The 24055-nt window shown below is 44.5% G+C and overlaps 1 protein-coding gene across 2 annotated transcripts in view; it reads left to right on the forward strand.

Annotated features, from left to right (window-relative positions):
* FER1L6 (fer-1 like family member 6) overlaps window positions 1-6390 on the forward strand; it is a 70241-nt gene extending 63851 nt beyond the window's left edge. For both annotated transcript variants that reach the window (XM_009989592.2, XM_086609557.1), the window contains exons 39-40: window positions 1852-1952; window positions 6210-6390. In XM_009989592.2, the coding sequence (XP_009987894.2) occupies window positions 1852-1952; window positions 6210-6390 (282 nt within the window). The remainder of the gene's footprint in view (window positions 1-1851; window positions 1953-6209) is intronic.
* Window positions 6391-24055: the final 17665 nt, after the last annotated feature.

Below are 24055 nucleotides of genomic sequence, written 5' to 3' on the forward strand. Positions count from 1 at the left end.
GAGACAGGTCTGCTCTGTCTCCTAGATGGAGTGCATGTACCTAGGCAAGAAATATGTTCTGATAGTTAACTCTGCACATAGTCTTTGAGGCATGCCTACATGAAAGAGAGCATGAAGCAGAGCTGCATGAGCTACTGAAGGAAAACCCGAGCTGATGTGCTCACATGGCCACAGAGCACTTTGGGATCTTGGGCTCAAACCTGTGCATCCCAGCAGCCCAGTTCTGGGATTAGTGCAGCTGGAGTTATTTAGGTTCATCCAGATCTGTGTAGGGACACAGACCAAAAGCTACAATCTACCTTTCTGTAGTATAGCCTTCTACAAATTCACCTGCTTCGGTCTTTTTTTAGGGAATCTCCCTCGCTTTCTAGACTTTCACTGACTCTCCAAGTGTTTTCCTAAACCTCACCTTTCCTTCATATTTCTGACTCTTCCAGCAAGAATGTTTTAATAAAAAGTGCCATCTTCAAGTTCATTGCCTTCTTCAGATTGAAGGTGACTTCCTGTTTTCCATGGGATTAGTGGATGGACTCCACTTGCAAATCCCTGTTTTACCTCCATTTCCTCAACTCTCATACAATTAATTATCTTCCAGCCTACTTTCATATCTTGATCCTCTTATCTTCCACATTAATCTCTTTTATCTGCATTCTTCTTTCAACCCAGTTCTGTGCAGAATCCCAGACACTGGCCATAGATTAACACTTTAGTTTTTGATATAAACAAAGTTATGGGGTAGGAAAATAACAAATACATTAAAAGCCATTTGTCTGCTTTTCCTCCATCACAGATTTTATGAAGCTGATTTGATTTACCCACTCTTAAAAGTTATTAGAATCTTTAAATCTCTGAAATAATCTTTTTTTTTTTTTTTTCCTTTGGTCTCAATAAATCTGTAATGGAGATAGTACTAAAGAATGTATTTGGATGAACAGGGAAAAGAGAGAACATCTCTGTAACTGAACACAGACAGAATTATCAACAGATTTATTGCTGCGAGGGCAGGGGAAAACAAAGATTTAAACTCTCTTTAGGAAGCAGTAACTTCCATAGCAGAAGTTACTATTGATACTAAGAGTCTAAACTCAGATGACATGTTTCTACTGCAAGGCGTAGCAGGCATGATCTTTCATAAGTGCGTGCTAGTATTTTATTGGTCACTCAACGAGTTTTAATGGCTTGTCACAATGAAAACAAGCAGTAAAACAGCGGTTATGACTTTTCTGAATTCTAGAAATTATCAGTAAGTCAGTGCTGAACAAAGTTGTCCTTCTGCCACAGTATCACACAGTATCACACTCTGGCCATCCATCAAAAAATTGACTCTGAATCCAGCTGCCAGACTGCTGTTCTTTAGCCTGAACAGAGCTCCAGGACCGCATTTGTTCTGTACACAGATCTCACAAGGAACCATCTTCCTTTTGTGAGCTGAGATCCCACAGCTCAACTGCTCCAGCACTGGTGACTGGCTGAATTTCTCCCGTTTGGTGGACTACACCTCTTCCACGTCAGCAGCACAGCATCCAGTTTGGCCATTCAGCTCTGCCAGGATGTGTGATAGAAAATAGGTCTTCTCAGATGAAACACATTCTAATTTAAGCAGCAGAAAATACTTTTGTGGGTCTGGAAGTAAACATTCCACCTCTCTTTCCTCACGGTCATAAGTCAGGAATTTGGTGCCTGGATTTTCCTTTTTGCTTTCTCTTTAACTGCAGAGACTTTATCTTATTTTCTTTAATCAATTTCCTTCACCCTCAGCAGGCTCCATAATTTCTCCACAAGCTGAGTCCTGCTGTGATTTAATGATAATAACACAGGATTGGATGCTTATGTATGATCTTTCTGATCCAGGGCAAGGTGGAAGCTGAGTTTCACTTAGTCACAGCAGAAGAATCCGAGAAGAATCCAGTAGGCAAAGCTCGAAAGGAGCCCGAGCCCTTGGAAAAACCCAAGTGAGTAAGAGCATACTCATTATAGAAGCTGGGGCAGGGAGTTCAGAAGGAGACAGGGAAGAGCGGGTCTCCTTGGTCCTCTCCTGGCTTTTCTCCTCTTTCCTGTTGTTACCTTGAGCAAGCCATTTGTCCAACTTGTGCATCGCCTGGCTGTGGGCACTCATAGCTGGCAGCACCTTCCAGGTTAGCTGAAATGTCTTCCTCTGGAAGCCCAAATAAATTGCATTGCTGCACGTTTGTCCTCAGCTAGAGTTCACCGCGAGCTTGTTCCATAGCTGACCTGACAAGTGATAACCTCTTAAACCGTCATAACTTATGCGTATACCCAACACCTCAGTTTGGTCATCTTTAAAGATCAGATGGATTATATTTATTATATTAAGAGGATAACTAGAAACCATTAATGTTTAAGTGCTTTAAAATGACTGTATGAAATATTTCCTATGTCCAAGTGTTTTTAATATGACCATTAGCAGACAGAGTTTAGTATTAGGAAATAAGAATTTTGAATATTAGTAAAAAATTTTTCACTGGAAGAATCATCAAGCATTGGAACAGGCTGCCCAGGGAATGGTTGAGTCACTATCCCTGGGGTTATTTAGAAGGTGCGTAGACTTGGCGCTTAGGGACATGGTTTAGTGGTGGACTTGGCAGTGTTAGGTTTATGGTTGGACTCGATCTTAAGGGTCTTTTCCAATCCAAATGATTCTGTGATTCTAAGAATTGTCTACACACATTTAAAGGTGTCTCAGTTACTACATATCAGTGGAAAACTGACCTCTGCATACACCTAGCTATTTTTGCATAAATCTATCACTTGCAGATAAAGGCATATAAAACATGAAAAACAGGTCATATAGGAATGATACAACTTTAACAAATCTAGCTCTAATTTTTTTGTACTTCATAATCAAAGAATGAAGATGCTTATTTTTCATCATTAGACTTTTTAATGAGGACATTTTAAGTGGTTTAACAAAGGCAGACGATATAGAAGAAGCATTTTATCTTTCAATATTTGTCACATTAAAAAAATATTATTAGCTGAGATTTCTGCACTCGGAAAAGATGTACTTCTAATCTATTATGGCTCAAGTACTTTGTTCTACTAAAGTAATGACCTAAATTTAAAAAAGAGGAAAAAAAAAAAAAAAGAGAAATTGATGTTATATTTCCCACTACCAAAGCTTCTAAAAATCAATTGTTAATCACAATAGTAATCATTGCACATTTTGTTTAATTTTGTTGGTTTGATGTATTTCTCAGGATAAACATGAAAAAGGACAAAAGAGCATAAAAGTGGAATTGTCAATACCTCTACAAAGCGTATAGATTTAGCCTGAAAATTAGAAGTTTCGGAGACTTGTTGAAGATTAGCCTTGGAAAGACTTTAATTGATACTTTCACCCAACATCTTTATCCAAAGGCAGGATGATCTGTGCTTAACAGATGTCTGCCTGAAAGATTCCCACTAATGGAAACTAAAGCACTATCTTGCAGAGGAGAGAGGACTGGGATGGCTCTGAAATCCGTGTAGTGGGAAGCAACCAGCCTAGGCAGTTTTAAGAGAGACTGTACTGTGTAACAGAAGGATTACATGTCCTGAAGGTTGTCAACAGGATGCGCAAAGGCACTGTTTCTTTATCCTCTCAATTTTTCAGGCCCAGCCCATGTATCCCAGGCAGCCTGGCACTCCAGGGCTCCATGTGTTTTCACCTCAAGGGTGTTTTGTCCACAAATGTTCTGTTGGGCCAAAAGGTTGTCACTGTCCTGGTGACCCCTTCTCTGCCACACAGCCAGCCTGGAGGTGTTTTGACTCAGAAGCCACAAAACCAGAGTCTTCCTCCAGACGTTTCACAAAGTAATCAGAGAGGCTCCACATCTAGGTTTTTATGATGAAATACACAGCCAACACATGGCTCAACACAGTTCTACTCTTAATTGAGATGTATGCCTCAATTAAATTAAAATTAGGATGGGGCTAGTCTCACTTGACATTACCTATCTCAGAAGCAAGCCATTCAGGCCCCTTTTGTAGCTGCTGATGTACAGGTGAGGGAGTCCTAACACATATATCGTAAGATAGGAGCTGGGGAAAGAGACGAATTGTCCTCCAGGAAGTCCTTCCTCTCCACATACAGGCAGCCTGCATGACTGACCAGGCTGGGCACCTAAGTTTTAAAGTTAGGCAAGATAAACCCTAAAGTTAATAAAGCAATATCAGCATGTGGATAGTAAGTACTATTTTATCTAGAGACTCACTGGAAAGAAAATAAACTCATAGCTGAAGGCATTGCATGCTTCAGTTCCATAAAGCTGGCAATAAAGTTTGGTGCCACCGAGTGCCACCAAGTGAGGCACTATGTGGTTCATACATGCCAAGTAGTCAAAATCAACTGAGAGATAACAGATAACTGTTTCTGCACTTCAAATGAGTTCTCTTCAGGAAGAAGTGGATCTCAAGGAGCTTTGTGTCAGGACCTCCATAACTCTATGCCAGGACTGTAGATTCACATTTTTGTTGCTAGTTGTGTAGGCTCACACAGAGAGGCAGAGAAATTTTCAGACCATTTTGTGTAATTAGGTTTTTAAATTAAGAAACAAAATAATTTCAAACCCAAAATTATCTTCTAGGAGCTACTAGACAGTAGCAGACTCTTTAATGTGCCAGAGCAAAGGTGGACAAAGATTAAATGTCTGGGAATTAAAGAGAAACATGCAAACGAGAAATAGGGTGCAATGAGTGTAATTTCCTGCTGGCCAAAGCACCATGAGGTTATTCATCTCTTCATCTCTGGTGATCAAGAAATGATGCTTTTTTCGGATGCACTCTGTTATAACCAATAGACTGCTATAACTGGTACTGAATTCTATTGCCTAAGTTGCAAAGAAAACAAATAAAATGAGCAACAGTCTGGCTTTTTTTTCCCCTATCTTTAAAGGTTATAAAAGCCTTTAAGTAGTTGGAACGCTCAGACTAATGTTTTTGTTACTCAAGCTGTGATTAAGTAAGTTTTACTCTTTAGAGTATCCCTTTTTTAGTAATCCCTTTTGACCTGAAGGACTTGTTGATTTATTTCTGAGTCATTTCCAACTCAGTATAAAACACAGTCTTTAATTAAAAGATTTTCAGTTGGCCTTTTAGATTTACAGATTTTCTGTCACATTGGCATTCACTTCCACATGCTGAATGCTGAATTCTCCAGATGACTAAGACATTGCTTAAATTCCTTAAACGGCTTTCTAGAGTGAGAAATGGTCGTTGATTTTTGTGACCCTCAGTTGTAATTTCATTCTCCTTTCTGCTATATCTTCTGCACAATTACAGTGATATTGGCTAACAAAAACAACCTGTACCCAATTTTGCTGGTGTTAGTGTTGCTCCACACCACCAAACTCTGCTGGTCATCCATCATACCAAGCCAATGGATGTTGCCTCAGCTCATGGCAGGGGTAGGGCTGTTGAACTCAGAGGCATAGTGACCTCCCAAGCTGGGTGACATGCCAGAGGAGAGGCTACGCCAACATTTTTCCTAAGGAGAACATTGTTTTCCTCTCTGTATGCAGCCAGCTTTGTCATACAGTGTGAAAAAACTCCCGGTTATGCAGAGAATATGGCAGAGATTATGACACAGGGCAACATTTGGAAAAAAGTTATGACTGTGAAGTGCAGATAGTTGCCAGCTGGAGAATGTGGTTCTTCTTCCCTTTATGTACCCAGGCAAACTACCTAGATTTTGGGATTCATCTCATCTCCTGTTTTCAGGAGGCGTGTTTTCAAATTCCTTCTGAAAATAAGCCATTTGGGGCAGTATGCCAGGTCTGAGCTGTCTTTACCTGTTATGGCACCATGACTATCACTGAGTGAGCGGTTCATTACTCCTTTTGCAATGCTAAATTCCGTGCAATTATTAGAAAGCTTTTGTATTCAAGCTCAAGATGCCTGCATTTCTTCTTTTGGATTTATCTTGTCTGTAATTTTGAACTCCATATTCTGTTTTACATTGGAGTAGTTATGAAGTGTGAACTGGACTTTCATTCCCAACAGTGTGGGGAGCTTGGGCTCAGGGATGGATGGAAGAAGAGTGACCCCATAGTACCTGAAACTCATGGAAGTTCCCTCTAAATTCTTTAGTCAGTTCTCAGGAGTTAAAGACCCTTTTTAGACTCAAATACATATTTTGCCATGAGGTACCTTTGAAAATAGCTGGATCTGCCTTTAAAAAAGTTTTTCTCTTTTTCTTTCTTCCCCTTTAGCCGACCAGACACATCCTTCTCTTGGTTTGTAAATCCTTTCAAGTGTTTGTATCACCTGATCTGGAGAAATTACAAGAAGTACATCATCATTGGCATAATACTACTTATTCTCATTGTCTTCTTGGTGCTCTTCATCTACACACTGCCAGGTGCAATCAGTGAAAGGATAGTTGTAGGTTGAATGTAGGTTATGGTTGTCATTGTAACCAATCATATACTTAGTTAAAAAAAAAGTCAGGCATAAAGAATGAATGAACCTAAACCACGTCATTCCTTTTAAGAAGAAAACATAAATAAAACCCCCATAATATTCATAAATATAAATATTAAATAAAAAACGTAAAAATATTTAAACCCATAAATATTCGTATCAGAAACTGGAGCTCTGAGAATATTTTAACATCTTACTTTTTTGGCTGCTCATTCAGAGCCACCCTTAATGTACATTATCATTAACATACGGCTGCAGCTTTAGAGACTGAAATTTTGATTCTGCACCTAAAACTGGGATTGAAAGTAAATTCCTTAATGCTATGCAGAAACTGATTTTTCAGTCAAGTATTTATTATTACAGCAAGTGATTAAATATTAAGAGCAAAATCTGTACACAAAGATGAATGTATAGCACAGTGTTTGCATAGTTTTGTAATTAATTATTTGAACTGTTTTTCAATGAGCTTATAACGGTGTGAATATTTCGAGATAAAAGGTTTATTAAAAAACTCTAAGGTTAAATTGTGTCATTTGGTGTCATGTACAGAATTCATCCTGCACCTCTCAGTGGGAGCTCTGTGCTCTATAAAGACGTTCACATACTTACAAATGAGGTAAGTGTTGGTCACGGGGGGTGGGGGTAGAAGCAGAGATGGAAATAACTTTTTTCAGCTGCAGTTTGAAAGTGCTGGAGGTCGCTGGAGGAGAGGGATCAGGAAGATGAAAACTCAGCCACAGGCACTGCAGTACAATATGATCCTTGTACAGGAGAGGGAACAGGGAGAATTCTGCTGTTTGATGAGCAGATAGAAAGAGGAATAGAAAAGAGAAAAGCTGCAGAGTGAAACAAATCATGGAGGACTAAAGAAAACAAGGAATAAAACCTTGTGCTATAGCAATGCGAAAATCCTCATCCTACATAGGAATACAGAAAACGCTGCAGTCTGTGTCATACACAAAGCAAGGCTTGATAACTTAATGACCCTACCTGGCCTTAAAATGAGTGAATATGAATTTGAAGTAGCTATAGAAATCTTCTGCTTGTTTGCCTTTGCTGCCATGGACTGTGTGAAGCACTGGACTGTGGCTTGAGCACCCTGCCCTTGCTGGAGGGTCCTCCTGCAGGGCTCCAGGACCAAGCCCTGGCTTTGGACTCCAGCAGCAAGCACACAATGGCAGCACTGTTAGGATGAAACGGATGAAATGACATCCCCCTCCAAGTCCTGGTCTGAGTCTGGATGAGGAGGGACCTCTCAAAGACCCTATCCCGCTTCGTCTCTTGCATCCCTATGCAAATAGCCATCTCCTTTACCCCTGCTGCCCCTGAGGTCTTCAATCCCCTGCAGCATGGCCATTCCCGAGTCCCTTGTATTGCCAAACGCCAAGGTCCCCTTTTCCCTGCAGTCTGGGCTAAAAAGGGCATCACAGAGCCAGAAAGCAAGCAAGCTAACTCCTCCACAACTCTTAAACTGCCTATCAGTACACTCAACACACGTAGGCTGAGCTGGATAGTGTTGTCTCATGGGACAAAGATAAATCAAACACCGTTTCATGATCTTCCAGGTGGCTGTCGGTAGGTATTAAAGAGACAAAAGATAGCAGCACTCAATGCTGGACTACTCATACGGATGCCAGATGTTACAGGTTTGCATCTCAAGTGAGTTTATGGTGACTTGAACTTTGTGGTTAATAAGGAGGGAGGTTTATACCAAGGATTGTTGTTATTGTCAAGGGCTTCTATCTATTTCACAGAAAAAGAAAAGATAGTTATCCTAAGCAGTTATGTCAACATTGGTCTGCAGTTGTGCTGGCTCAATTTGGAGACCTGCTGACACAACTTGGAATTTTATCAACTGGCTTCTGACCACAAATAGCTCATTAAATAGCTGAATGCTACCACTGGTAAACACAAGATCTGTGGATATAAGACTACATTCTTGGAACAAGGCTAAGCCAGGAATCCCAAAAATGTTTGGAAATAATAGCCTAGCACTGCTGATCTAAAAAGGCATGTCCTGCTTTAAGACATTTTGCTTGCAACAATAAACACTGCTTTTTGCATCCAAAAATCTTCTCAGGTGGGAGCAGATGTTATCATTGTGGGGGGAAAACCTGAAAGATGGAGACATCTATGCCTGAACTGTTGAAGACAGATTCAAGTTTGGGGTGCCATAATTTCTGGGTGTGCAATTTCAGGTACCTTGGGTCAGATTTTTAGACACAAACTCACCTTCTGCTGGCATTTAAGGAGCAGAGTGGGAACAGGGTCCCATGATTTAGTGTTGTGGAGCAAGTCGTGCATCGATGGGTTCTTCCTGCTGCAGGCTCCAGTTGTAGCTGATTCGATCTATGGGCACACCGAGGTGGGAGACCGGGGACATACACGTCAGAGGGTTGTCCTGACCAGATTGAAGCCAGCTCTGGCCTGTAAACATGTATCGGTGCCAAAGTTTTGCTGCTTTCAACAGGACACATGAGGACACAGAGCAAGTATTGTCCTGGTGTCACTCACGCATGTGGCCATTGTAGGTGGATGTGCTGCATTTTTGATCACTACGCAAAACTTTGCATCCAAAGAAATTGTACAGGTTTATAAATGCTACCAGCAGATATCCAACGGCACAGCGGTGGAGATGGGACAACAGGCACATGGACCTCTGCCTTGTTCTGGTGATACAGCTGAAGAATATCCAAGGAAAGGAAATGACAAGTCTACTTTTAAGGAGGAAAACCAAGGCAGAACCTAACCAAGATACAATGCACTAGAAGAGGAATGGTTCTATACAGAAAAAAAGCTTAGCTCCAGGCACATTCACAGGCACTAAAACGAAATCTTTATAAAACATTGTTTTTACATGAGTCAGAAGGAATAAGCATTACTGCCATTGAAGAGCAGAGATGTGGAACCACTCACTCTAACAGAGCAGGAAGAAAGCAGTAGAAAATTGCTATCAGATCTTTGCTGTCAAGGCCTTCCATAAAAGGGAACAATGCTGGGAAAACCCACCAACAGATTACTGAGTCCTTGAGCAAAATATCTATCCATTTATACCTTTGTCATTTCTATTGGCTCAGTCTGGGAACATACAGTGACACGGTAATACAACAGGCAAGCAAGAACATGAAATGCTTAAGAAATGGCAGAAGTTTTGAGCTTGGCCAGTATAAGCAGACAATTAGCAGTAACCAGTACCCCCATAGTGGGGTTTGCTGCAGTCTTGCCTGATTTCCTACTGTAAGAACAGGGAAGAGCTGTTATCACCAATTTGGTTATATGATGGCCAGGTTGGTGATGGTAAAAGATGTCTTATGGATATTAACCCCTTTTGACAATTTTGCATTCCCATACAGCTAATTAGAACAAAAAAAAAATCCTAAATTTCACACTTCACAGTGTACAAGCTCCAAAAGAGTACACTTACTGTTCCTGACTTTTGCTACAGAAGTCTGCAACAAGGAACATTTACCTGTGTAAGCAAAAGCTACCTCAGCCCAGCCACTGAAGACTAGCTGTTTATGTGTGCTAGTCTGGAAAACACCGTAGTGTGAAATGATCACCAGACTCACTGGGAGTTAAGGATGGGGCCACCTACAGCACCCATTTCCAGCTATTTCCCACCTATAACATCCCAGCCCACCACAAAACCCTCAGGAAAACTCAAGCATAGGCTTCCCACCGCTGCCACCACAACTCAGGAGCTTAAACTACCACAGAATAAAAAAGAATAGGGGAATATTTTAATTTCTTATTCCCCCTCCCCGCCCATTGAGTGAGCCAAAGAAAAGCAGCGCTTGATTTCCCTGCTAGTCAAGATCCCATCAAGCCCCCATTGATGCTGGGCCACCCAAAAGGGCCAGGACAACCGCATCATCCCAAGCAGCCCTGACCCTGGCAAAGTGCAGTCCTGAGGCTGTGCTGGAGGATGAGGTTTCAAGCCCAGGCTCATGTTAGACCAGCCAGGACATGCTTACCGTCATCTGCAAAGTCATTTCTGCAAAACTCACCAGGTCCCTGCCAGTTTCTGTGTGTTGTGCAGTCAGTCTGCATTTCATCTGGACAGGTAGTGTTCCGGCCACGTGCAGGCTGGTACATGGGTTGTCCAGATGGGCTACACTATCATCTGCAGCTTGGCACTCTCTCCAGAGACCTTCTCTGGAGATCTGTATTCCCTTCCTTGTCATGCGGCCCTTTGGTGCTGGCATTGACCCCTCGGCAGCAAGTTTGTCCCACTCAGCGGGATCTTGGCAAAGGGCTAATTTTTCTTCTGCTGTCAATGAGGCACCGTGTCTGCCTCCCTCCCAAAAGAAACGGACTTTGGCGACGGGGCTCTTCTGACAACCTAGATGATGGACAAATGTTTTCAGGTCCTGTGCTGAGAGCCATCACGCTCTGAGCACAGTGTGCTCGCCTCTCCCCCTACACCACTACAAGCCAGGGGACTCGGGAGAGTCTCTGCAGCTACCATGAGAGGTGCTGGCAGGCTCTGAGGAGCCACTCCAGGCCAGCCTGATGCCTTGGCCTTGCATTGCTTGGGCTGTGGAAGAGCAGAACATGCATGGGAGCAGGGACATCACAAGATCCTTTTCACAAATGGGAGCAACTCCAGCAACTTACACACTGCACTTCTTATCAGAGATTTTCTCATCTCCAGAAGGAAGATTTTTTGACTATCATTTAGACAGTTCCTTCTTTTTTCGAGAGAGCAATGGAAATACATGTTTTTGCTGACTGCCCCAGCCCTTTAGCCACTCGATTGCAACAAGTAACATCTAATTTGCTGCTGGACCCCCGGCTGCTCATGCTGAACCACAGCTCTCTCAAATGCATCAGTCAGCAGCTATGGTAGAACAGTTGTGGTAGCACAGCCAAGGTTGTAGGGCTGTGGTTGCACAGCCATGGTTGCACAGTTGTGGTTGCAGAGCCACGGTTGCCTCATAGCAGCTGGCACCTCCATACCTGCTCCAAAATGCCAGAAATATCACAAAACGGATGGCTCAGCTGGTCAATCCAAAGGAATCGTGACTGATTGAAAACAAACTACTCTATCAGCCTGTATCCCTGAAATGTTTCAGGGAGACTAAAGCTTTCAGGATAAACCAGACTTCACCTAAAAGGCAGAGCAGTCCTTTTCTACACAAGGACATAACCACGTCAGGCCAGGTGCTGGTATTTGTATCCTCTGTGTAGAAAAGCACCACAAATAGAGTGACCTGACACCATTTCTTGGCTCTGCCATGGGCACCTGTTTGCCTTTTGAGAGCACACAAAATCAGGTTTTCATGCAAACCATTAAAAACACCAAGCAATGCTTAAATCTGTAAAAGGAAGATGTAAGATAAAGATAAAGGAAGATAAAGATATAAGGAAGAAATTTTTCACTCAGAGGGTGGTGAGGAACTGGAACAGGTTTCCCAGAGAAGTTGTAGATGCCCTATCCCTGGAAGTGTTCAAGGCCAGGTTGGATGAGGCTTTGGGCAACCTGGTGTAGCGAAGGGTTTCCCTGCCCATGGCAGGGGGATTGGAACTTTGAGGTCCCTTCCAACCCTAACCATTCTATGATTCTATGTGTCCCAGTTTTAGCTGGGACAGAGTTTTTTTTTAACAGCCAGAAGAGCTCCCTGTTTTGGTTTCACTCAGAGGCTCACTCTGAGAAGAATGTTGATAGCAAGCTGATGTTTGTGGTTGGAAGTGAAACTCCAAGGACTTTTCAGTGTGCGGAGTACAGAAACACGGCAGGATAAGGGGGGAGCATAGCTGGGACAAGGGGGACACGATTCCCCTTGTCATTTGTGTGGAACTTAAGACTGAGGGCCAAACTGGCCAATTAGTATTCCATATCATGCAGCGTCATGCCCAGTATAAAAGCGAGGGTCAGCCGGGAAGAAGGGCTTTTGCGCTTTTGCTCTTTTTGCACTTTTGCTCTTTTGCGCTTGCTGCACTGTTGCTCTGCTGTTTTTTTTTCTTTCTCTCTCTCTCTCTTTCTCTCCCTCTCTGCCCCTCTCTATTTCGGGGCCTCGCGTTCGTCCGGGATTTGCAGTTTTCGGGACGAGACGGGCTTCGCATACGAGGGGTGGTGAGCACCTACATTGTATTAAATCATCTGTATTAAATCACTCTTATCTCAACCCACGGGTTTCACGTTTATCCTTTAATTCTCTCCCTCATTCCTGGGGGTGGGGGAGGGGGAGTGACCGGCTGTGTGTGGGGCGGTTCAACATAACCCACGACAGTCTTAATTGGCGCCCAACGTGGGGCACGAAGGGGTTGAGATAACGATGTGGCTGGCCGGAATGCTGTTTGTTATGCTTGCGTACATGTTACCAGACATTCATAATTTATTGTCTTATCTACCCTATATGATGTTAGGCGGAATGTTTATGCGGTTTTCTGGCTCTGGGTGTTGGACCGGCATGAAAAGTATGTTATCGGTAATTAAGGGGTTTGCTATACTGTACGGTGTAACTCTGATAAGATCATCGGTGCTGGGACCGGCTCAGTCTTTGTATTCGGCGGTGCAGAGGGGGATGGTGATGTGGAACTCGTTTATTAATTTTGAGCGTCACCTGGCGGATATCATCGCCAATTATACCGGTGACTTTTCATTCACAAAAGCTTACGCTGATTTTGATAATGCCGAACATCATTGGAATAATTTAACCGGTTTGATTGTCCTGCAAGGTCTCCTGAATATATGTTTAATTATCTATATATTCAAAATCAATCGGCCATTTAGGGGTGTATATCAATTTATTTCTCGGGTTATTGTGCTTGCCATCTCAACTCCCATGACAAGCACTATAGCTACTCAGACTACAACGTTATCAGTTGCCCCTGTAAGGAAAAGAAAATGTATACAAAAGTTAGACGACAAAGAAGAGGAATCAGGGCCATCACAACAACCAAATGAGGAAGAGCAACCAGGACCATCAGAGCAACCAGACAAAGAAGAACAACCGGGGCCATCACAACGATTGGAGGAAGAGAAACCAAGGAAATGTCTGCGAAAGTCAGAACGCAGAGGAGAGGATGATGATGATGATGAAGAGCGACCAGGGCCATCACGAGAAATGAAGCGGGAGCGTTCTGTTTCGCCCCAGAGGAAATCTCAATGGAGGAGGAGTGACATCATAGATGAGAGGATAACCACCAGATCTCTAAAAATGAGCGAGCTGCGAGATATTCGAAAAGATTATGGCCGCCTTAAAGGTGAGCCCATTGTCTCTTGGTTGCTCAGATGCTGGGACATGGGAGCCAATAGTCTGGAGTTAGATGGTAGTGAAGCTAGGCAGCTGGGAGCCCTTGCCATGGATGGAGGCATTGATAAAGCAATTGGAAGGCAGACACAAGTCCGCAGCCTCTGGAGACGACTCCTGGCAGCCATAAAGGAAAGGTACCCCTACAAGGACGAGGTGCCATGTAATGTAAGCAAGTGGACCAACATAGAAAAAGCTATTCAGTATCTGAGAGAACTGGCTGTGCGAGAGTTGATTTATCTTGACTCGAGAAGCGGACCAAGACTCGAAGATCCAGATGACGTCCGGTGCACACGACCAATGTGGCAGAAGATTATACGTAGTGCGCCAGCCGCATATTCCACCTCATTGGCAATAATGGACTTCGGGGACGATGAAGCACCACTATCCGTAGGTAATCTGGTCACCTACCTCCGACGATATGATGATGACACTTCTATACGAACCTGTGTTGCGGCTGTGGAAAAGCTGTCTGAAGAGGTCCGAGAATTAAGAGAAAAAGTAGATTTCCCACCACCCGAACGTTCTAGAATTTCAGCTGTCAGAACCAGGCGTTACCCTCCTCGAGAGAGACAAGAGAGACGGTACAGATCACGGGGTGAGCTATGGTTCTACCTCCGTGATCATGGAGAAGACATGAGAAGGTGGGATGGAAAACCCACCTCCGCTTTAGAGGCCAGGGTACGCCAGTTGGGAGGAAGAACCAACAGGAATAGAACTTTCTCCAATTCCTCCAGGACAGCTGTTGCCCCAGTCTACAGTGAGCAGTCCACTAGTCAAAATGGGAGGGCTGATCCTCCTAGCCATCCTGACTCCAATCCTGCTGATTCCTCTGATGAATATGATAACAGGCATTAGAGGGGCCCTGCCTCCAGCCAGGTGGAGGAGAGGGATAATCGAGTGTACTGGACTGTGTGGATTCGGTGGCCTGGCACATCATACCCTAGAAAGTATAAGGCTTTAGTGGATACTGGTGCCCAATGCACTTTGATACCATCGAACTTCAGAGGGGCAGAATCCATCTCTATTTCTGGAGTGACAGGGGGGTGTCAACAACTGACTGTGTTAGAGGCTGAAGTGAGCCTAACTGGACAGCAGTGGCAAAAACACCCTATTGTAACTGGCCCAGAAGCCCCGTGCATCCTGGGCATAGATGATCTTAAGAGAGGGTATTTCAAAGACCCAAAAGGGTATCGGTGGGCTTTTGGCATAGCTGCAGTAGAGACAGAAGAAGGCAGGCAGCTGTCTACTTTGCCTGGTCTCTCAACGGACCCTTCTGCTGTGGGGTTACTGAGGGTCGAAGAACAGCAGGTGCCAATTGCTAATACAACAGTGCACCGACGGCAATATCGTACCAACCGAGACTCTCTAATTCCTATCCATAAGTTGATTCGTCAACTGGAGAGTCAAGGAGTCATCACAAAGACCCGCTCCCCTTTTAACAGCCCTATATGGCCTGTGCGTAAGTCCAATGGCGAGTGGAGGCTGACGGTAGACTATCGTGGCTTGAATGAAGTTACACCACCATTGAGTGCTGCCGTGCCAGATATGCTGGAACTTCAGTATGAACTGGAGTCAAAGGCAGCCAGGTGGTACGCTACAATTGATATCGCTAATGCGTTTTTCTCAATTCCTTTGGCACCGGAATGCAGGCCACAGTTTGCTTTCACTTGGAGGGGCATCCAGTATACCTGGAATCGACTGCCTCAGGGGTGGAAACACAGCCCCACTATTTGCCATGGACTGATCCAGACCACACTGGAACAGGGTGATGCCCCAGAACATCTGCAATACATTGATGACATCATTGTATGGGGCAACACAGCAGAAGAAGTTTTTGAGAAAGGTGAAAAGATAATCCAAATCCTTCTGAAAGCAGGCTTTGCCATAAAACAGAGTAAAGTCAAGGGACCTGCCCAGGAGATTCAGTTTTTGGGAATAAAATGGCAAGATGGGCGTCGTCAGATTCCGATGGACGTGATTAATAAAATAACAGCTATGTCCCCACCAACCAACAAAAAGGAAGCACAAGCTTTCTTAGGCATTGTGGGTTTCTGGCGAATGCATATTCCTGACTACAGCCAGATTGTAAAACCCCTCTACCAAATAACCCGAAAGAGGAATAATTTTGAATGGGGCCCAGAGCAAAAACAAGCCTTTGAACAAATTAAACAAGAAATAGTCCATGCGGTAGCCCTGGGACCAGTCCGGACAGGACAAGATGTCAAAACGTGCTCTACACCGCAGCCGGGGAGAATGGTCCCACCTGGAGTCTCTGGCAAAAAGCGCCAGGGGAGACGCGAGGTCGACCTCTTGGGTTTTGGAGTCGAGGATACAAAGGATCCGAAACCAACTATACTCCAACTGAAAAAGAGATATTGGCAGCATATGAAGGAGTCCGAGCTGCTTCTGAAGTGATTGGTACAGAAGCACAGTTGCTCCTGGCACCCCGATTGCCAGTGCTCGGCTGGATGTTCAAAGGGAGCGTCCCGTCTACACACCACGCAACTGATGCCACATGGAGCAAGTGGATCGCGCTGATCACACAAAGAGCTCGGATAGGAAACCTCAATCGCCCAGGAATTTTGGAAGTGATCACTAACTGGGCTGAAGGTAAAGACTTTGGAATGTCACCAGAGGAGGAGGAGGTGACACGTGCTGAGGAGGCTCCACCTTATAATGAACTATCAGACAATGAGAAGAAATACGCTCTGTTTACCGACGGGTCCTGTCGCCTTATAGGAAAACATCGAAAATGGAAAGCTGCTGTATGGAGTCCTACTCGACAGGTCGCAGAAGCTACCGAAGGAGAAGGCGAATCAAGCCAGTTCGCAGAGGTGAAAGCCATCCAACTGGCTTTAGACATCGCTGAACGAGAAAAGTGGCCAATGCTCTATCTCTATACCGACTCTTGGATGGTAGCAAATGCCCTGTGGGGATGGCTACGGCAATGGAAGCAGAGCAGCTGGCAACGCAGAGGTAAACCCATCTGGGCTGCCCCGTTGTGGAACGACATTGCTGCTCGAGTAGAGAAGCTGATTGTGAAAGTACGACATGTAGATGCCCATGTACCCAAGAGTCGGGCCACAGAAGAACATGAAAACAATCAACAGGTGGATCAGGCCGCCAAGATTAAAGTGGCTCAGGTGGATCTGGACTGGCAACATAAAGGTGAAAAATTTCTAGCTCGTTGGGCCCATGATGCCTCAGGCCATCAAGGAAGGGACGCCACATACAAATGGGCTCGTGATCGAGGGGTGGACCTAACTATGGACACCATTGCAGAGGTGATCCATGAATGTGAAACGTGTGCTGCAATCAAGCAAGCCAAGCGGTTGAAACCTCTTTGGTATGGAGGGCGTTGGTCGAAATATCAATATGGAGAGGCTTGGCAAATTGACTATGTCACACTTCCACAAACTCGCAGTGGCAAGCGTTATGTGCTTACAATGGTGGAAGCGACCACTGGATGGCTGGAAACCTATGCTGTGCCCCATGCCACCGCCCGGAACACGATCTTGGGCCTTGAAAAGCAAGTCTTGTGGCGGCATGGCACCCCAGAAAGAATTGAGTCGGACAACGGGACTCATTTCCGTAACAATCTTATAGACACCTGGGCCAAAGAGCATGGCATCGAGTGGGTATATCACATCCCTTATCATGCACCAGCTTCTGGGAAGATTGAACGATATAATGGATTGCTAAAAACCACACTGAAAGCAATGGGTGGTGGAACCTTCAAACATTGGGATACGCATTTAGCAAAAGCCACCTGGTTAGTTAACACTAGAGGATCTGCCAATCGAGCTGGTCCTGCGCAATCAGAACTTCTACGTACTGTAGAAGGAGACAAAGTCCCTGTAGTGCACATGCGGAATATACTCGGGAAGACAGTTTGGGTTATTCCTGCCTCGGGTAAAGGTAAACCCATTCGTGGGATTGCTTTTGCTCAGGGACCTGGGTGTACTTGGTGGGTGATGCAGAAGGACGGGGAAGTCCGATGTGTACCTCAAGGGGATTTGATGTTGGGTGAAAATAGATGATAAAATGAATTGAATTGTGTGATATTAATTGCTGAATAACCCTGTCCCTGCATACCATCATCACTATGGTTGTCACATTGTACTAATGTCATTATATTAAGAATCATCCAGGTTAATGAAGAATGAACTTCGTCAGAATCAGAACTGATTCCAAACAACCAGCAACTTCTTCAAGATCAACATCTTCAACCTGCAGACAGCGGCCGGATACACCAACTACGAGCTCCAGGCGCCACACGCAACAAAGACTACATGTCATCCGTTCTACCGACTGAGCGAATTCCACATCATCTTTCCTGCCCTGAGAGACTGCTGTAACAGATGAAGACACATTTTGGAGGGATGACCCATGGCTAAGGGAATAGTATATATGTAAGGTTTGAGCATGACATGCATGGTATGGAATAAGGGGTGGATACTGTCCCAGTTTTAGCTGGGACAGAGTTTTTTTTTAACAGCCAGAAGAGCTCCCTGTTTTGGTTTCACTCAGAGGCTCACTCTGAGAAGAATGTTGATAGCAAGCTGATGTTTGTGGTTGGAAGTGAAACTCCAAGGACTTTTCAGTGTGCGGAGTACAGAAACACGGCAGGATAAGGGGGGAGCATAGCTGGGACAAGGGGGACACGATTCCCCTTGTCATTTGTGTGGAACTTAAGACTGAGGGCCAAACTGGCCAATTAGTATTCCATATCATGCAGCGTCATGCCCAGTATAAAAGCGAGGGTCAGCCGGGAAGAGGGGCTTTTGCGCTTTTGCTCTTTTTGCACTTTTGCTCTTTTGCGCTTGCTGCGCTGTTGCTCTGCTGTTTTTTTTTCTTTCTCTCTCTCTCTCTTTCTCTCCCTCTCTGCCCCTCTCTATTTCGGGGCCTCGCGTTCGTCCGGGATTTGCAGTTTTCGGGACGAGACGGGCTTCGCATACGAGGGGGTGGTGAGCACCTACATTGTATTAAATCATCTGTATTAAATCACTCTTATCTCAACCCACGGGTTTCACGTTTATCCTTTAATTCTCTCCCTCATTCCTGGGGGTGGGGGAGGGGGAGTGACCGGCTGTGTGTGGGGCGGTTCAACATAACCCACGACACTATGGTAGGTCCCATGTAGACACACCCAGCTATCGACTAAATTGTCATAAAAGTGAAAGAACAGCTTTCGAAAACGTATCCTTCGATTTTCAGTCTGTAAGGAAGGGATGACTTTTTTTGAAAGCCTAGTCTTTTTATTTTTTTAGCGTCTTGCAAACATTTTAAAAAGGGAAGATAGCAATGTGACAGACAGAAATTGTGGATAGCATACTCAAGTAGTTTTGGCGGGATTAGCATACTGAGAGTGGCCGTTCATAGCTAGACTGCATTAATGTTGTACTGAATATCGAATTTGTGGACTGGCAGAACAATTTATCCCACAAAGCAAAGGAAGGGGGGGAAGCTAAGCTCCAAAACAGACTGTATACATCTTTATCCTGCAGTTATCATTCTTCTGAGACAACAAATTCAACAGTTCTGTGCCTTTTGGCAGACTCAATTCTTTGTGTTTTTTAAGACCAATGTGAAATAGTCTGGATATCCTGGATATGGGGTGGGGGTGGGTATTTTTGTTTAGGTTGGCGGTTGTTTCATTGTTTGGTTTGTGGTTTTTTTTGCCTAAACTTTCTTCAAAGTTAAGATTCTGCACAACTTGAAGAGATTTTACTTGTAAAGAGATTTCTTTCCTACTCAGAAAAGGTTTGAAGGCACTATGGTTGATGTTCATTTGATCACAGCTCCAGAGGTTAGTTTATCTGAAGGTTCAGCACCTGGGGGTCTCCATACCATTACACCTAATCCCAGGACGTCTCCCTTTTTACACTGCCATCTCAAGCCAGTCCTTGCAGTAAGTGCAATATGTCCTCCACCTCCACTCTGATTTCAACACAAAGAAAGGTGGCTGCCACCGCCCAGGATATAGTAAGGATATATCCGAAAAAGGAAGGTATTATCCAGACCTTTGAATCTTATTCCTCACCTGAATGTACCCTGAAGCCTTTCATGTTTAACTATTACCACGCTGCTGTCTGTATGGATAAGAGACGGCTGTGTCCATCCTACATGGAGTATTATAAAATCAAATCTCCATCTCAGCATATCAAATTGTTTCACAAAGCACTGAAATATATTGTAACATTGCAGCTGCTGCTGCTTCTGAGGTGTTTGCTGGGAAGGTGGTTTGGTCGGTGTCGCAAAGCCAGGGGAGTCAGGCAGGGTCTGGAAGGGTTCTGCCCTGCCCTGCTTTCTGCAGAATATTCCGTGCCTTCCTCCCAGCCCTTAAACTGCGCTGCAACCGGCAGATTGGTCTGGTAGTGACTAATGACTACGTTAAAATGATTTTTACATTTGGAAGAAACAAATTCCCTGATTAGGTGATACAAGAATTTGTTTCCTCCACACGTTAGTCACAGAAATGGCTTTTGATTGCCAGGAAGAGCTCCTCATTGCACTGTGTGCTGGCTGTGAGCTCCGAAAGGGACATTTATGAGCTTGGCTGAATAGCCTGTTTGCCTTCAGCCCCGAAGTGCAGCGTGCTGTCTCCTTTCAAACTAATTTATACATTTTCTATCACCTATTTGTGACTGGGGAGAAGCTCGACCCAAGATCTGGTTTCAGGCTTCCAGATATTTGGTATGTGACAACCACCTCTGCCTTCCACTTTCTAATTAAATCCCCATCTCAAAAGCAAACAGATAACTTTTCTCATCTTTCTGGTGGAGAAAGGATGTTTTATAAAAATCTTCCAGATTCCATCTCTTTTAGTCACTTCTGCAAGCAAGCACAGAGACCAATCAGAGCTACATCAATTAGCAGAGTCTATGCATTGGCTTCCTGGATGCCTCTGCCATGGCTCCAGGTCTCCACAGCAGTAACAGAGGCCATCTTCATTAAGAGCAAGCTGGAAATGTCTCTGACTGTTCCCTCTCTCCCGCCAACAGAAGAGTGGCCCTACTTGAACTCTCTCTGATGACATTGACAGCTAATTAACAGGTTAATTCCAGCATCCTGCTCTTTCAGAGTTACCTTTTCATCACAGCACAAAACATTTTTCAAATCTCATCTCCTCAGAAGCGCTGTGTCTGACCTGCCAATGCAGGAGGATGTCACTACCAGCAGTGTCCCCCCTTTCCCTGCACCGGTGCCTGGTGCTCTTCCTGCAAGCAGCTGGCTCCTGCCAGCGAGCAAGGGGAAAAGCGGCAAGTCCACTGCACGCAACTGATGGCTCAGAAGCTCGAGAGAAGGGGAGGCTGGCAGAGGGGAAGGAAACAGTCTCCCCTTTCCATGTCAAGCCCCAGCCTGCATTTTCCCTTGACTTTCAGGCACTGCAAACATGGCAGACTTGTAGGTGGCATCTGCAGGTGTTAAGACTTCTCCCCTAAATGTCTTTTAAGAAGGATGTGTACAGAAATTTGGCATCCATTAGTGGGCAAAATTGAGAATCATGGGGGATTGGGAAATACTGCAATATGAAAAAATATATTAAAAATACTTCACATATATATATACACACTTCATAAATACAGGAACTCTTCAGACGTCTGCATTGCTAGGTGGGATGGTTGAACAATATAGTTTCACTGCTGTCACCTTCCTCCAGTGGTTTTCTTTGCTCTACTTCTTTGTTATTCTCTGCAACTTACTTTCATTTAAGCCCTCATGAAAGCTCTCAAAAGGTCTCTTTTGCCCTTACTTCCCGAACCAGAGCAGTTGACCACCTTGGGGCATTAGACCTCAGAAGGAGTCTTCACCCAGTTTTTCTACCTGCAGCCTAAGAGGCTACAGCTGGTCCAGCTGCCTCTCAAACCTTCATCCTTCATCAGAGCACCTCATGCCCATGCAGAAGCAGTTCCAGCTGCCAGCCTCCACTGGGCTCATAGGGACAGATTTCAGGCACAAGGAAATCCAGATAGATAGGTTTGTTGTGGCCAGAGCAGGCTGGGCCACACTGTTTAGCTCTGCATTGCAACTTACACGCCAGAATTCAGAAAAATATTTAAAAAAAGAGCCAAGTGCAAAAACAACTCTAAAACCTCTTGGCATGTCGTGAGAGACAAGGACTTATTTCTTTGTTTACTTATTTGTTAGTGATGTTTCTTTTTTTTTCTGACAGGTAAGCAATAGTTAATCCACTTCAGAAACACACAATTCTAATATACTGACAAAGCATTGGCCTGTCAATACGACTGTACAGGATGCTGCCTGCATCTGATGCATGTCATGACCTTTTAATTAGCCGTTGCAATAAAACCTCACCAAAACACTAAACAAAGCACTTTTCAAAAGCCTGTGGCCTGTTGATGACATCATTATGTTCTTGGCTCTTGGTGTGTGATTATCTCCACCCAAAAGAGCTGCTCTGCCTTCGACTGACAGCTTTCCAGAGCTGGTACCCACAGTACAGATGGATGCACACATCTTGTGTGAAAGTGCTGCACTACAGAAGATCCAAAGGCTATTTTAGAGCCTTGAAACACAACTGCAGTGGATATCACACAGTAAAGGCAACATATTAAGCAAACAGTAATAGTAAGAGCAACCCGTTAATCAGAGGATTAGTGAGAGTCATCTCGTTCTGCTCAGTTCATGCATTTCTCCTCCTCCAACATCTTTATTTGGAAATGGTTTACATGTCCCAGGCTCTGTTTTGATTGATTCCTGATGGGGTGCAGCTCATGCAGACACCTCGTCAGCAGCTGTTAGCACGAGGAGGGCTCGCTCACAGCTCTGGGACCATAGGTGGATTTTGGTGTACCTGGGCCAGGTCTCCCTGTTCTTGGCACAAAGAGCTGGAGTAGCTGTTTGTGAGGAGCACTTATGGGCTAGGTGTGTAAAACATGACAATGTGGAGGCTGGGCTTCAAAGCCAGGCACTGCGATTTCCCCTCTCAGGAGCATGGTACACCCTCAACAGAGCTGAATATCTGCCTTCTCAAGTGCTGCCCATGTGATCCTGGGTCAACATCTCTCACTGGTGATGCTCACTGCCCACCAGGACAGATCTTTGGAATGTGAGGTCAATACCTGTGCCTAAGAAATAGGAATTTATTAGCTCCTCCAGTGTTTGATGTTTTGGACATGAAAGGTTTTTCAGCCTGAAAACTGAAACTGGGATGCTTTGGCAGCTTTTTTTTTTTCCCCCTGTAATATTTGTGATGGGGAGAAGAAAGGTGGAAAGACTGAATCTTTTTCACTGACTCCATGGGCTTTGGCCAAAATCACCTCTGCTTTTGGGGCTTAAATTGTATAGATTTATTTTAGTGTTTCCATTCCTATTCAGTGGTTAGAGAAGTAAGCTGGACTTAGGGACGGAACTCAGGGCTGCTGTGCCAGGTCAGACCATGAGCCATCGAAGTCGGCTGTCCACCCCTGTAGCAGCTGGCAGGGACAGTAGCAGAGCTGTACACAGAGCAATATGAGGAGCACAGTCCAGGCTAAGCTCTTGCAGCAATCCTTGGGGGCCTGTATCACAAGCACTCTCCAAACTGTGAGATCTTGCTCCACTGAATGCCCCCTTGCTGAAGCTGTTTCTTATTGCATCAGGGAAGTTATTTCCCAGCAGGTGTTATTCAAGGTGCTCTTCCCATTGGGCCCAGAAAAGGAATTTGCACCTGTAAATCACCTGCACCTGTAGCCACTGGAGTGCTGACTGCATTCCTTGTGGCACCCCAGGCATGTGGGCCGTCCCCAGACATTCAACTGCTTATGCCAGAGACAAAACCATTTTTAGGAACAGGAAAAAGAAAGGTCTGACATCTGCCTGAAAAGTTGCTCCACTTGATTAGTATTCAAATATGCTAATCTATTCATGGCAACAAAATTATCTTGCTGCACACAAAACTGAACGCTGACTGCTGCCGTCACTTACATTTGAGTAGCTTGACAAAAAGCGACAGGTTTAACTCTGAATTTGCTCCCATTTATTTGGCTCCCCCTGCAAGGGAGTTGCTCGTGAGTCACTGTGAGCATCCTGAGGACCTCCCAGACAGACTGGGGGACTGACACCTGGGGAGAGAAATATCAGTTCACTATTTGAGCCTGGTCTTGGAAAAACTGTAATATTTAACAAACCCTGCTGATTATGCCTTGCTTTGTTAATTGATCCCATCTGCTGTGGCTGAAGGATGAACAGTGTGTGCAATACGAATCCTACCTGTTAATTAACTTTGGGTCACTCCTTGCTTTCAGACCTCTCCTCTGCGTGCTTCAAGGGCACAAGGCTTTCTCCGTAGTCTCTGATTGCAAGACAACAAGGTTTCTAAATCAGTTTTCACTCTGGCTAAAATTAAACATTCACCATTACCAAGTGATCCT

The sequence above is a fragment of the Tauraco erythrolophus genome, chromosome 3, assembly GCF_009769465.1.
Source record: "Tauraco erythrolophus isolate bTauEry1 chromosome 3, bTauEry1.pri, whole genome shotgun sequence".
Lineage (NCBI taxonomy): Eukaryota > Metazoa > Chordata > Aves > Musophagiformes > Musophagidae > Tauraco > Tauraco erythrolophus.